Source organism: Antedon mediterranea, chromosome 4 (genome assembly GCF_964355755.1).
Source record: "Antedon mediterranea chromosome 4, ecAntMedi1.1, whole genome shotgun sequence".
Classification (NCBI taxonomy): domain Eukaryota; kingdom Metazoa; phylum Echinodermata; class Crinoidea; order Comatulida; family Antedonidae; genus Antedon; species Antedon mediterranea.
The window spans coordinates 3,907,591-3,923,240 of NC_092673.1; the positions used below are offsets into that span (position 1 = coordinate 3,907,591).

At 31.6% G+C, this 15,650-nt stretch overlaps 1 protein-coding gene across 2 annotated transcripts in view; it reads left to right on the forward strand.

Moving 5' to 3' along the window:
* Nucleotides 1–15,650, forward strand: part of LOC140046340 (uncharacterized) — an 84,217-nt gene that overhangs the window by 30,549 nt on the left and 38,018 nt on the right. For both annotated transcript variants that reach the window (XM_072090951.1, XM_072090952.1), the window contains exons 5-6: nt 7,969–8,048; nt 15,265–15,345. In XM_072090951.1, the coding sequence (XP_071947052.1) occupies nt 7,969–8,048; nt 15,265–15,345 (161 nt within the window). The remainder of the gene's footprint in view (nt 1–7,968; nt 8,049–15,264; nt 15,346–15,650) is intronic.

Sequence of the window (15,650 nt, forward strand, 5' to 3'; positions counted from 1 at the left end):
ATTCTTATTACTGTAGATATTATTTGATATTCTTAAATACTTGTATTTGTAGGTTAATTGGGCATTTTCAGTATGGTCTATTGAGATGCTTGTGTTTTTGTCTAGATTAAATTAAATTAAAACATTTAAAAACCCCAGCCTATATATTAAATACAGTTACTGCTTAGTATTTTTTTAAATAAATCTATACAACATACATTTCCATGAATTAACTTATAAAAAGATGTGGTATTGATAACAAAAAAGTAGAAATTTAGCCTATGGGAAGTTTTGTGGTAGTGGGCCCAGCAGGTTGTTTATTTTGTCTTCTGACCGTAAGGTCATAAAATATGAATATACCGATCCGATTTCTTTTTGTTTTTCTGTACTATTACTTGAATATAATTTTTACCATCAATCCTGTTTCTTGTTTTCCTACTGTATGTATTCAGATTTTGTAAATAAATGTCTATTGAACCATACTAAATGATGTCAAGAGTGTATTACAAATGTATAACCCAACCTTGAGTCATTAACCCTACTTCCATGCATCATTTCCATGGATTCATACTACAGTAACCCAATCCATATTTTTTCTTTATTTATACTCACCATATAAACCGTTTATTACTGTACCCGAGTCAGTAATAATGTATCATATGGTTTAGGACATCTGCATATCAAGCAGAAGGTTCCGGGTTCGAATCTTGTTTAGGACAACTCATTCTCACAGATTTCCTTTATCGTTTCAAATGAATTAAATTTCAGTTCACTGGGCGGTTTAGAATTAATGTGCCTGTTGTGTTTATATTATTAATAATTATAAATCGAAAGGCAAATTACTGAAAGAAATGCTGTGAGTATTGGTGGCTGGATCTCAATGGAGGATACAAAATAAAATAAGCAGAAAGCTAAATCAAAACGATAAAGTAAAACGGCTAGAAAAATTAGCATCAACACTATTAACCCTTTATAATTATAATATATTTTGTATATTTTTAAATACACTTGTCATATAGTACTTGGCATTCATCATCATGTCCTATTAAATGTTGGCTAGAAGCATTGTACTTTGAGTGTGTAATCTTTGGTGACTAATAAAATACAGGAAGAGCATCATAGTTTGTCACTCGGATTATAGAGGGCAATGTTTATAGACTATTTGGAAAAATAATATTGAATGACCAAAATTATTGATTCTGTGAACTCATCTTTTATCACCAGTAATTGAGTTTATGTAACCAGTAGAGACTATTTAAAATCAGATCTCTTGTCTGTGAGGCTATTTTAAGTCTGATCTCTTTCTGTGAGGCTATTGTAAGTCTGATCTCTTGTCTGTGAGGTTATTGTAAGTCTGATCTCTTTCTGTGAGGCTATTGTAAGTCTGATCTCTTGTCTGTGAGGCTATTTTAAGTCTGATCTCTTTCTGTGAGGCTATTGTAAGTCTGATCTCTTGTCTGTGAGGCTATTTAAAATCTGATCTCTTGTCTGTGAGGCTTTTTATGTCTGATCTCTTGTCTGTGAGGCTATTTTATGTCTGATCTCTGTCTGTTAGTGTGAGGCTTTTTTTATGTCTGATCTCTTTTATCTATGAGGCTATTTTAAGTCTGATCTCTGTCTGTGAGGCTATTTTTAAATCTGATATCTGTCTGAGGCTATTTTAAGTTCGATCTCTGTCTGTGAGGCTATTTTATGTCTGATCTCTGTTCGTGAGGCTATTTTATATCTGATCTCTATCTGTAAGGCTATTTTAAGTCTGATCTCTTGTCTGTGAGTGTGAGGCTATTTTAAGTATGATCTCTGTCTGTGAGGCTATTTAAATTATCTCTTGTCACTGAGTTGTCATGAAACATAATATGAATTTAAAATTAAATTTATTTTGAAATATTCAACATAAAAATACATCTTTTATTATTAAAAATCATTAAATTATACAGGCTATATTATTATGAAGTAACAATAGAATCATGTATGCCGTAACTATCAGATTATATTTTCCATAGAGTGTGTCTTGATTATTTATTCTATAATTATATTTTGACTGTAAATTGATATACTACCTGGACTCATCTGTATGCATGATTAATTTTACTGAACTACAGAGTGATTTTCCATTGACATATTTTCTTATCTACTGAAATCAAAGTAATTTTATCATCAATGCATGCATCAAAATAAAATGAAGGATGATGGAAAAGATAAAGATGATAGAAGTCAAAATAATGATGATTCATGTATGGGTGCTAGGAGGATGAAGATGATAAGGAAGTCAGTGAGAATCTTATCTTAATATTTATAAAGGATATTGGTTTTTGGAGATATCAAATACATGATGACATGAAATGATGATCAATTAGACAAAATTTATTTTCCATTAGGGGTAATAATGATATCATTGACGATGAATGCTTATGTGTTGCTAATCATGTTTATTAATGTAGTCTTAATGAGTTCAGTCTCAAGCGCAAATTATAGATGATTTTAAGATCGTATTAATGGATGTTGTTAAGATGATAATAATGGCTATAGTATAACTGATACAATTATGATAATGTAATATTAACGACATTTTATACTGTATACACACTATTAGGACTCCTTGGATTTTGGAATACGGTAAAGAAAAAAATTACTGCTTCGTATCTATGCGTAGCCTTTCGTAGCCTACGCGTAGGTATCTATGCGTAGCCTTTCGTAGCCTACGCGTAGGTATCTATGCGTAGCCTTTCGTAGCCTACGCGTAGGTATCTATGCGTAGCCTTTCGTAGCCTACGCGTAGGTATCTATGCGTAGCCTTTCGTAGCCTACGTGTAGGTATCTATGCGTAGCCTTTCGTAGCCTACGCGTAGGTAGATCGTAGGTCAGCCCAAGAATTGGATAATGTGCTTATTGTAGCTTTTAAACCTAATGATTCTTCTTTGTATTGTTGATAACATGACAAAATCAATTTATCATTTATTTATGGGACATAACTACTTTAGTCTATATCGTCCCTAGCTTACCTGTATAAACCGACAATAAAAGAAAATGATGACGGTGGTACGTTGCTACGTTCCCACATGAGGGCGTGGTTGCGGACTGGTCCATTATAATACAGGGGTGTTTTATGAACCTTTCACTTTCGTATCTAAAGCCCTCCCTCTGGAGAGCACGGGTTATTGTCGGTTTATACAGGTACTGTAAGCTAGCACTCATAGACTACTAATACCACTAACTGGTTTGTGTAATTAATTAATTAATTAATACTTCTACTGTATACTAAGGTTCCATTCTTATTGAGTCTGCGAGGTACTGTACTGTAGTATAAGACCAAAATTTTTGGTTTACATGGCAGAAAAGCTAAATTTCTAAATTTATTAAATAGCATTGTGTAATACGTTAAATCATAAAAAAGCAGTAAATAATACAAAAATTATTTTGACATTTAAAATGGATTTTAACAAATATGGTTTTCATATTTTAGTAAGCCTTCCATAAACCATTTTTACATCATTGTTATTTATTATTTTTATAACTGAGAGTACTTTGATATTTGCGTGGATATATATCAGTATACTGCAGATGATCTAGTTGTTGCAATTAATGCTAAAGACCAGGTCTTTTGGGATTTTGCACAAATAATATTTTTATATTTATTATCCAACATCAAAGGAAAACATTTTGAAAGAAAATGACAATGCCGTCACTGTGGGATGATATTTGACGATATAGATTTTTTTATATGAATTAACATTGTCAATGTTATTCTCCTATATACTTAGTATACTGTATCTATCAGGTTCAGTGTTTGAATGATTAAAGCAGGGGTTCTGTAATCTAATAGAATTGGGGTGGGGTCAAACTAGTCCATTATCAAGCCTGGGCATTTAAAGAACCCATCATATCTTTCATGAGGATTCACGAGTTTATCCAGGTATTCATTCATCCCCTCATTGTTACAGGAGTTATATGGTGCATACTGTTCTAGTTTGGTCCCTTTATTGTTTCCATAAATAGTATTTTTTTAATAAATCATACTTTTAAATCATACAGCTCAATCTTGTAGAGCTAGTGATGTAGATGAATATGTACAATAGCTTTTTCTAAACTTACTAATGCACGGTGTTGTTAGTATTATCAGGAACTATAACTACATGTAGCTTCACTATCTGATTACGATCATTAATAGTGCATACTATTGCACGCCATGTGACCCATAATCATCCAATCAAATGACAAGAATTTATTATATTATATATTTTCCAATAACCAATGCTATGCATGTTCATGAAATATCCTTATGCTATACTATAAGTATTCATGAATTCTTACAAAATCATGATTTATTATGAGATATAATTAGGAATAAATTGGTTGAATACTTAAGAATAACATATGATGTCATAAGTCGAAAGTTATACATCAATTTGATTATTACTATTTATCTGTTAAAGGCGGCATACTCACATGTCCCCATTGACTAATAATGTTGTCGGCAAACTGGTTAAAACATTTAATTACACATGATTTAATTTATTTGTGACTGTTTACATAGATTTATCAGTACGGTGAATTTGATGTCTTATTATTACATAGTAGGTTAGGTGAATGTCGTTAATACGACCATTTACACGCATCATCATCGTCATTCTCATGAAATCATCATGTCATAATCATCACATTTATTCTCATTAAATCATCATGTCATAATTATCACATTTATTCTCATGAAATCATCATGTCATAACGTCACATTTATTCTTATGAAATCATCACGTCATAATCATCACATTTATGCTCATGAAATCATCATGTCATAATCATCACATTTATGCTCATGAAATCATCATTTCATAGTCTATAACGTGACTAGCTTACCTGGATGAACCGACACGGCCGATCCATCCAGGTAAGCTATCATTCATAGACTACCAACACCACTATTGGTTTGTGTAATCATCACATTTATTATCATGAAATCATCATGTCATAATCATCACATTTATTATCATGAAATCATCATGTCATAATCATCACATTTATTATCATGAAATCATCATGTCATAATCATCACATAATGAGGATGAGTGCCATAATGAGGATGAGTGCCATAATGAGGATGAGTGCCATTAATGAGGATGAGTGCCATAATGAGGATGAGTGCCATAATGAGGATGAATGCCATAATGAGGATGAGTGCCATAATGAGGATGAGTGCCATAATGAGGATGAGTGCCATAATGATGAATCTACAACATAATGTTCATCAATTCAAAGTGATGCAAAAAGATTTACTTTAAAAAAAAAGATACGAAATTCACTTTCACATGAACGATTAGTTTATTTCGTGCCCAGCTTACCTGGATAAACCGACATTTGCCTATTCGCTCCGAGAAGAGAACTACAACTCGAATATATAAACAATTTTTTAACACCCCTGTCAGATAATGGTACATTCCATGAACCCTGCCCTTAAGTGGGAACATCCCAACACACCACCATCAACATTTCTTTTCTTTGCAGAAGAACCATCAATTTTACATGGAAATTAGTATTTACTTGCTGTGTATATTCCATAATATATGTTGTTAATGTTGTACTACCTTTAATTTAATTGCTAACGTTAATAGAAAATCAATTTTGCATGTGATAATATGCATTACAGTCATTAATACAAAAAATTAAGTTTGCAGTTGGATTATATTACACTCAAGCATCTTTTAAATTAATTTTGTCGGTACGAAATAAATCGTCATTTAATATAAGCAAGACATTCAACATCATTCTAGGTCAAGATTTTTATGCTCACAAAGTCACTAGTTCAATAAAAATAAATTAAAATAGCATTTATGAAATTGTTTAAAGGAAAAAAGTGAGAAAAACATTTAAAAATCTTGTTACTGATGTGAGAATAAATTACTTTGTTACTCCCTTAGGAAAAAATAGATATATTCGAAACTATGTACGGTGTTAAGGTTACATCTAGGGCATGTTCAAATATCTTTATATGTTAATATTAAAATTTAAAGAATATACTGCACTGCTAGGGATTACATCATTTTATCGACTTTTAAAGTGATTTTAAATACCAAATATCTACCTAACCCCTAGATTACAGTAAAACCCCTAAATAAATTACCTTAACCCTATAATAATTAAACCCAACCAACTAAACTGAACCTACTGTAAGGTAACCCTAAAATTGTGCGGCAAATTGTTGGCAGCCGTAACCAATGGATCCCTTTTGGCATCATTTTATGATCAAGCTTAATTCCGACTAGAGATGCTATGCAAGGACGTAAACGCAAAGCCAGCAATGATGAGCGACAATTCGAATAATCCATCACCTGCGATAGGTCAAATCACTTGCGTTGGCCTATACGTTCTTGCGTTGTGTCTCTAGTCAGAACCAAGCTTAAGGAGAAAAATTTAATAATTCAACAAAATTGTCTGCACCACTTTTTGTTGAGTAGAACAGATTATTTTAAGGGTTACATTAGGTTCAGTTTACGGCATCTCTAGTCATAACCAAGCTTAAGGGGGAAAATGAAATAATTCAAAAAGGTATTCATTGGTTACAACAAAATTGGCCGCACTATTTTGTTGAGTAGAACAGATTATTTGCAGTAGGTTCAGTTTACAACCTTGTGTTGCGTCTGTAGTGGGAACTAAGCATTAAAATAACCATCCAATTGTGCAACATATCAAAACTTTGTCATGTATTAAGCTTACAATTAAAAGAATTGCCTCTGGATACATATTGATTTGCTTCGTTCAAGTTATTGTTATCATTTCCTGATTTCAATTGATTGATTGTAATTTCCCAGACGAGAATGATATTTTGTGTCATTTATATCTACCCGCGTTGCTGTTTTAACCCTTCTTTAAAAATGTCATTTTATTCTCCAAAGCGTTTTTAGACGTTTAGAAGTATGCGTGATGTATGTGCGCTATAAATCAGCAAAATAATACAGTTGAAAAAACAGAATGTCTATTGCATCTGGCGACGTTCATCTACAGTAATTGTTATTTTATCTTGTTATTTTTCTAGTACTGTATTTCATTTAGATAGACATGCAAGATTCAGTTTTGTGCAATTGAAATTTAATTATATTTTATTTGAAACGTTGAATTTATTGGGTTATAACTCGAAACAGTTGTGAATGATTTGCTTGAATTTTTTAATTTTTTGTTTCTTAATAATAGATTAGAATAATAGACAATAAACACAGACAGATTTTTTTAAATTTGTAATTATTTAAATAACATGTACAGGTATGCTCCATAAAGCTCTGTCTACACTATCAAACTTTATGCCACAAAAAAATGTGATGTGCCCATATATGGACATGATGATGTCATCACTACCATTATTGGGCACATAACACTTTTTTTTGCCAAACTAGTTTAATATATTATGGGATAGTTAGGGATAGTGTAGACAGGGCTTAACTGTGATTTTTACCTTTTCCATTTGTGTTATCAAATAGATACAAAAAAGACATTATAAAGAATAATTGTACACGAAATAATTTTTTTTAAAGCTTGTTACGTATGCCTCTAACCTTGATATATTTTAGACATTTATTTTCACGACATGTGAAACTGAATTTGATAGATGTTAGGCTTTAGGAAACAGCGGATATAATTAAGGTGTTTGTGTAATTGCTTTTCTGTGTAGTACTGTATGTATGTAGGTTGGCTTATTTTGTATTAGCATTTTAAAATGTTGGTCTATTCCTGCTTTTTAAATGTATTTATTTATTATTATCCTAATGTAACTAGTTTTAGTAGCCTCTAATAGCAAGCCCCCTAGGGTTACTTAGAGGTCCCTTTCATCTTCTTTCAATTTGTTTTACTCCTATTCGTTATGTGATTGTTTTGATGAGATGAATAAAGAGATTGATTTGAATTTACCCTTCAACAGAACAGAATTTATAGACATCTTTTAAGTTGTTTGTGTGTTTTTATATTAAAAATATTTGAACTCTTAACGTTTGTATCTTTCAGTTTTACAAGATTCTCATTCAGGGTTGATTCCTGCTAAATTTGGCTTCCTACTTCTTGTGCACACATGTCCTGAGTGTATTGTAAGTATCTGTGGATTTAAGCCTTGTCTACACCATTAAACTTTATGTAACAAAAAAAAAATGCGCCTATATATGGATATGATGATCACTACCATATTTAGATATATCACTACCATATTTGGGCACATCAGACTTTTTTTGTCGAACTAATTTGATAGTGTAGATACTGTGGAGCTTTAGAAAACATGTTTCTCAAGTTGATTGACTCAGCAGCAGTAAGGCAGGGGAGCTGCAAACAGTCGCTATACAATCAGCAGAGGTTCAAAGCTGTTCTTCAACATGGTTCTGGTTGTAGAACAAGTCTTTTGAGAACTGAATCTTCTTTTCAATCATATATCCCACGTGTTACCAGAATTTGGAATAACTTACCCAGTGAAATCTGCAACTTAAATATTTCTGTTAGTTCTTTTAAAACCAAATTACTTAATTATCTCAATATTTATTTTTTAAATAATTTTGATATTGAAAATGTGTGTAGTTGGTCGCTTTCTTGTCGATGCTTTTATTGTAGAACGTAATTTTTTTTTTTTTCTGTTCTGGGGTGACCAACTAGCATAGGTGTTTAGCACCTGTTTGATCTTTCCGTGCCTCCTTTTATAATTGTTTTTGTCTTCATTGTTTATGTATATGGCAGAAATTGAATAAATAAAAATAAATAAAGACAAAAAGCTGGAGATCCAGTGTACAAATTTTGATTTCTTCTTATAGATATCTATATTATCTCATTCTCAATTATTATTTTTTATTTTATTTGACTAAAATACTAAAGAAAAGTTTACAAGAAACAAGAAGAAATACATTAACAATACAAATAAAAATTTAACAAAAATATACATCTAAATCCCTCCTTTGAGTAGACCTAAAGTAGACGCTTTACTGTGAAGGGACACTTATATTAAGGAGCCCTATGAATTATTTATTCATTTTAATACCATTATGATTTATTTACAAACATCCTGACCTCTGTCTACAGTACAGTCGACCTTCTCATTTACATACTTCTCAATTACGAACCTTCTATTTTAGGAATGCCGTTCCAACGATGACGTCATCAGTAATATAATAAAACTTTTACATATCTACGAATTTATTATCTTCTTAATTTATTAAACTATCCCAAAACAATTATTTCATAACTAAAGCAAAGCTTATTAAAAACGATCCACGATTTATTTCTAGTTTAAAAGTTGCCTAGGCCGTTTAGCTAAGCCTAGGCCGTTTCATTTTCATTCAAAACTTCTCATTTACGAACTTTTTCATTTACGAACGCCTTTCAGACCAAGGGGTACATAAATGAGAAGGTCGACTGTATACTTTAAATCATCTCTCTACCATTGACCACTTGGCTCTATTATCTTCTTGTATTCGCTAGGGACAGCCACTTTGATTTAATTCCAACAATTATTTTAATCAACGTTACAATAACGTTATCAATCAAATTAATGAATTATCTTTAGAATAATTTAGAAGTCCACTTCAGATTCTACACTCAACGGAGGAATCGGAAGTTGTTCATTACCGTTTAATGTGTTTGGTTTATTCGTACATAACGTCATTGACACGTTATTTCAGTTTAAAGTAAACATTTAGAGACTATGTTGCGGAGAAGAAGCTGGCTCAGATAATTGCCATTAGTTGCGATCCAATGGTTGTGTTACGTAGTTAAATACTTAAATGCTTAGTTAGACATATCAATTACAATAACCAATTTGTAAATTGAAATATTTTGTTGTTTATATGCACTCATTGGTAAGTTTGAAAATATACACATGATTGGTGAAGTGAAATTAACAACTTGTAATACGATTGTGGGTTGGTGATAAAAAGTAGGATATTTTTAATCCAATTTTGAATCAAAGGCACCAACAAATAAAAATACAGTTAGATCTTTAGATGCATGCAACCTGGTGGGCTTCTTCTGAGTTTTTACCCCAGCTCTCTAGATAAAACTTCGCTTATGCTTCTAAAGGAAACTGAAAAAAAAGTAAAAAGACCACCAAAAGACTGAAAGAAAATTGAATAATCCAAATAAAAACAGATTTAAGAAGAAAAAATGTAGACTTTAACACAATAAAAAAACATAAAAAATATGGAAACATGGAAAGTGTAATGTCGGAATGACGGAAAACGTTTCAAGACAAGAGAGAGAGTTTTGCTTCTGATGCTATTCCAGAAGGAATCTCCAGGTTACAAAGAATCAATTCTTTAAGAATCCATTTGTTAACTTTAAGCAAGCTATTGTAGATGCAAGCGTCTTTAATTATTAGTTATACTATAGACATTTCCAGAGTCACAAAATCTTACAGTTTGCTAACAAAGAATTAGTCAAACCTATTGAACAGAATATCTAAAAATTGACTTATTATTAATGTTATCATCCTGGTATGTTGAATTCTTACATTTCCGCATTCATTTGTTTCTCTCAACAAGATAAAACTTCTTCTCACCTGTTCTCATAATCTCAATGTCATCCAGGTAAAATGCATCAATTTAATTATATAACAACCTTAATAGGCTAAATGTATCTGAGTAAGAAAGGTGTTTGTAATAGTCATTTTCTAATGTGTATGTGTGTGTGTGTAAATGGACTATCCTTGGCCTTCCCCTTAAGCGCTGTCTAGACTATCAAACTTTGTGACAAGAAAATGTGATGTGCCCATATATGGACATGATGATGTCATATCACTACCATATTTGGGTATATCACTACCATATTTGAGAACATCACACTTTTTTTGTCAAACTAGTTTGATAGTGTAAACAGAGCCTTATTTATCTCCACAAGTTAAAGAATCTCTCCAGTGGGATACTATTATTAAACACTATACAGGTGTGTTGCTAGATAGTGGGTTTAGTAGAGTAGGTTTTGCATTGGTTCTTAAACTACTCAAAATATGCTAAATGAACTGTGGTTAAAATTTACAATATTAAAATCTCAAAATATTCTAATAGTTTTTGTTTAGGGACGTACAGGTATAATAAAGCTTGGTTCCTACCTCATATTAACGCAATAAGCCCACCATTAAGTAATTTGACCAATCATGAGTGGTCATCCCAACTGTCGACTGAATAGTCGACTCACTTGCGTTGCGCCACCGTTGTAGGACCAAATCTTTAGTGACAGTACTACTACAGATTACAGTAGGATTTGTATAGAAATATTCATGTAACTTTTATTAGATGGTAAGATAATTATATGCTGTATTCTAGAATTCATCGGTTTTCTCATTAGCAACAAACTTCCGCTGTAATTTGTTTGTTCATGGTCGTCTTATTAATTACATGCTAGTTCAAAAAGACAATTTTTTTTTCAAAATTTATCTCATTGTTTCGTTGTTAAAGACCTACAATTAAAACGATCTTGAATCAATTGTTTGTCTTAAAAGCCTTTTAGCGAAGATCACGCTGACGCGCTATTTATCAAGTGTCCGTGTGTCCACCTACTTGATGCAGTCATTTAACGCTTTTAGGTGTTCTTTGTCTTCAAGTCAAGTGTTTTTTAATTGATGATGCAAGGTTTCCATGGACTTTCTTACGGAAGGTGATACTGTGGAGGTGGCATTTTATGAAAATAGAGAAAGCGTTTATCACTGACAGAGACGGTGTTAGGGCGAACATCCTATTTGGGTTCTATATGAAATTTTGAAAGTCTTATTTTAATTTACAATATTAAAGATGTATTGTCCCCTAAAAACATGAAAAATGAAGATTAATAAAATCAGGCTTTAATACTGTAGGCCAATTGCAGTTTTAAGGTAGTTATTCACTTCTGAAATAAAAAAATCATTTTAAGACAAAAAAAAACCTCATTTTCTGACAACAAATTTTTGCTTTAAATTACTTATTTTTTAGGTAAACAAATTTTTTTTTTCGATCCAGTTTTTGGTCAAAGTGAATAACTATTATGTAATATTAAAATGAAATATTCAACAAAATTATTTTTTAGGGAGACAATATATTTTTAAATGCTTTACATGGACCACATGATGGCATGGAAATGTAATTTCACATTATTTGCTGTTGGAACAATGGGTTTGTTGAAACATGTTGGAAAGAGGGTGTTGGAAAGCAAGGACCGGAGATGGAACTTAAATTGTGTCAATTACAACCTTCCCTCATAGTTATTGGTCTATATTGTTAATATTAACTTAAATATTGGGGAAGGGAGGGTAAACGAAAGAGTATATTTTTACGTAAAAGGTAAAGTTTTCCTGCTAGGAAATACTTAGTACAACACAGAAGTAGGCCTCACTGTTTGGTGGCGTGTGTAGGCCTCGACCCCATGCCTCAAGTAATATCCTGTATAAGCACCTGATGATCACACAGCTTGTGTCTAATGATGTAACTTTGTGCTATCATACAAACTGCATTGAACACATGCAATAGACTGAAATTCCAATTTACACACTTGCAAATATTAAGATGATTTCCTTTCTTTTCAATTATAAATTGTTTTTCTGTGTGTCTGCCACGCCTACTACTCGGAGACTGCCACCTTATTAAAAAGTATGACGTTATTTGGTATGCTCTTTAAACTAATATAGATTATTGATTAATGATGACAATGCATTGCAAATGGCCTGCAGTCTCTGTTTTTCAATGCACAACACAACTCCATACTAATCTCTTTACTTCTACTGTAGCTCTTATTGTGGATTGAAATTTATAATCCTTTATGAAATAGACGTACTGTACTAAGATTTTATGAAAAAACAGAAGTGAATGAACATTGGGTAATTGTCGGTTCTATAGCTCTACTACTTTGACTAACAAAGTGTGGTGTTCCCAAATATGGTAGTGATGTTCCCAAATATGGTAGTGATATGCCCAAATATGGTAGTGATATGCCCAAATATGGTAGTGATATGTCCAAATATGGTAGTGATATGCCAAAATATGGTAGTGATATGCCAAAATATGGTAGTGATATGCCCAAATATGGTAGTGATATGCCCAAATATGGTAGTGATATGCCAAAATATGGTAGTGATATGCCAAAATATGGTAGTGATATGCCCAAATATGGTAGTGATATGCCCAAATATGGTAGTGATATGCCAAAATATGGTAGTGATATGCCAAAATATGGTAGTGATATGCCAAAATATGGTAGTGAGATGCCAAAATATGGTAGTGAGATGACATCATGTCCATATGGGCACATCACATTTTGTTGTCACATAAAGTTTGATAGTGTAGACAGAGCTTAAAGAAGCCCTCTTCATTTCACATTTTACTTCAAAAAGTAGGACTTGACAGTGACTAAATCTCCCTGTTAAAAACCAACAGTAAAACTTGCTGGGTCATTATTTAAAGTTCATCAATACCTATTTTCAAATAGATTTTGTCGCAACAGTGAACCGTTTTTGTTCCAATATTTTGTTAGTATTTTCCCATTTAAAAGGACAATTGTTATTATTACTTCCTATCAAGGGTTCTAAATTTCTCAAGTTAAAGAATAAAAGAAATGTAATCATGTATGATATACACCATATGTTTGTGTTTTTATAAATAAAATTGGCATCACTGATCCCATTATTTAGGAAAAACAAAAATTTCAGTTCAGTCTGGAGATATATTTCAATTATTTCCATTTGAACAGAAAGCAAACTGTTATTTTCACGCTGCGACTTTAGGCAGTTATATTCCCAGAGGAGAGAATCATTAGGAAACTGTATTAACATGAAAGGTATGTTACTACGGTTGACAGTTTTGGGAATTTGTAAACTTGACTAATTTACAGGTCCATGCTGCTCAACCCAAAGCATTTCTTGAAAAAGAGAGTCCCATTGATTGGTTGATACAAATCATTTATAACAATTTTATGGCAAATTTGAGGGCAGTAAACACTCTGGTTCCCATTGGCCTCTTGTGTAAACAAAGAACATACACTCCACACTCCACAGCCAGTAATGTTATCATATTTAATGTACATTGCTGTATTTTGTATGGGAAATATAACCTACTGTAAAGAGCATTGCCATATCCACCGTTTTTTTTTTTAAATTATTATTTTTAAATTGAAAAAAATTTGAAAAAAAAAATGATAAATTTATGATTACATTTCAACTTAATTCAAAGGTTAGGGGCATGTCAGATTAATATAACCGATTAATTTTGATGTCAAAATGGAAATTAATACTTTAGCATAGATATTAAATCTGAGAAATGAAAGCAGATATTAAAGGTCTCTAGCCAAATATAAATTCTTGAAATTATTCTAATAAGTACGTCATTTAGGAACCTAGGTTGTAGTGCATTGTCAATTCTAGGTATTCTAAATGGAAAGTGTTAATTAAACAATAACGATGTTTGAGAAAAGAAAACTAAAAAATGAGAATGTGACTCGAATGTGTTGGCATTACATTTTGCTTCTTTGCATTTGTGGCTGAAAAAAAAAATTAAAACGAAATTCTTTTAAATAACATTAGAAACATGAACTTTGTTTTAATACTTGTGGGATGTTTAATCTAAAAATTTAGTTAATTTTTTTTGTGTATGCAAGTTTCTCTTTGGAGGTTGAGATTTATTATTTAGCTCTAGATCTGAAGTAGTAAGTATCTTATCTAGCGTACGGTCTGAATGTGTCGATCATCAAGATAACACAGTACCTGGATGTACGCATGAGAGGAATTACATTTTGGTTGTAATATTTCTCATTTAACATCCTACTAACTGTAAAACATGCATTTAGGAAATTAAGATTGGTTTTCCAATTTTTAAAATAAATACATTTTTAATATCAATATTTCAATAAATTGTACTTAAATATATGTTATTTCAATTCTCAGTCAGCAGCGGGGATTTTTATGTAATAATTTCTTATCTTTAGAGAATGAAGACATTGTGGGTTGAGTTGAAATAAAATATATAATACGGTAACTGCTATAATTATGCATCTCTTCACCCAGGAGAATAAAGTTAGCTATATATTAAATAACATAGGTATCTTTGTTATTTGGATTTAATTTACTTTTTATTATGCGGTATAATCATCATGCCTTTCTCCACCCAGGAGAATAAATGGGTTTTATACATAAAATTATATGTATAATTTTAAATAAATTACAACATGATGTTTAATTTATGAACTAAACAATAATTGTTTACAGGCACATTTTTCATTTTTTTAGGTTATTTTTGTAATTTTGTGACATGGCATAAATTCAGAGAGACTAAATACAGAATAAATAATAAACTTCTATTATTTTTTCAGCTGCAACTTTTGCGATTAATCTACAGGCCATATTTTGTATACGTCATTCACGTTGATCAGAGGAGGGATGAAATCCGAAGTGTAAGTACCCTTCTTCGTATACAAATTTGGAATTTTTTTTTAAAGTAAAATTCTTTTTTTCCTCATTTATTTCCAAGTGCACCTGTCTCGGTCAGGTTAAGTTGTATGTTCGATATCCACTCTTAACTGTACAGTATATCTTATCAATATATAACATTAGAGTAAAACTTAAACCTCCTCATAAATTATCTTATTGATTAAGTCGCTGTACCATATAGAATTACTATCGCTCAAGAATTATGAGCACAGGTGGGAAGAACTAACATTTAAAATGTATTATAAATGAAATCTCCATATAAGGAGGT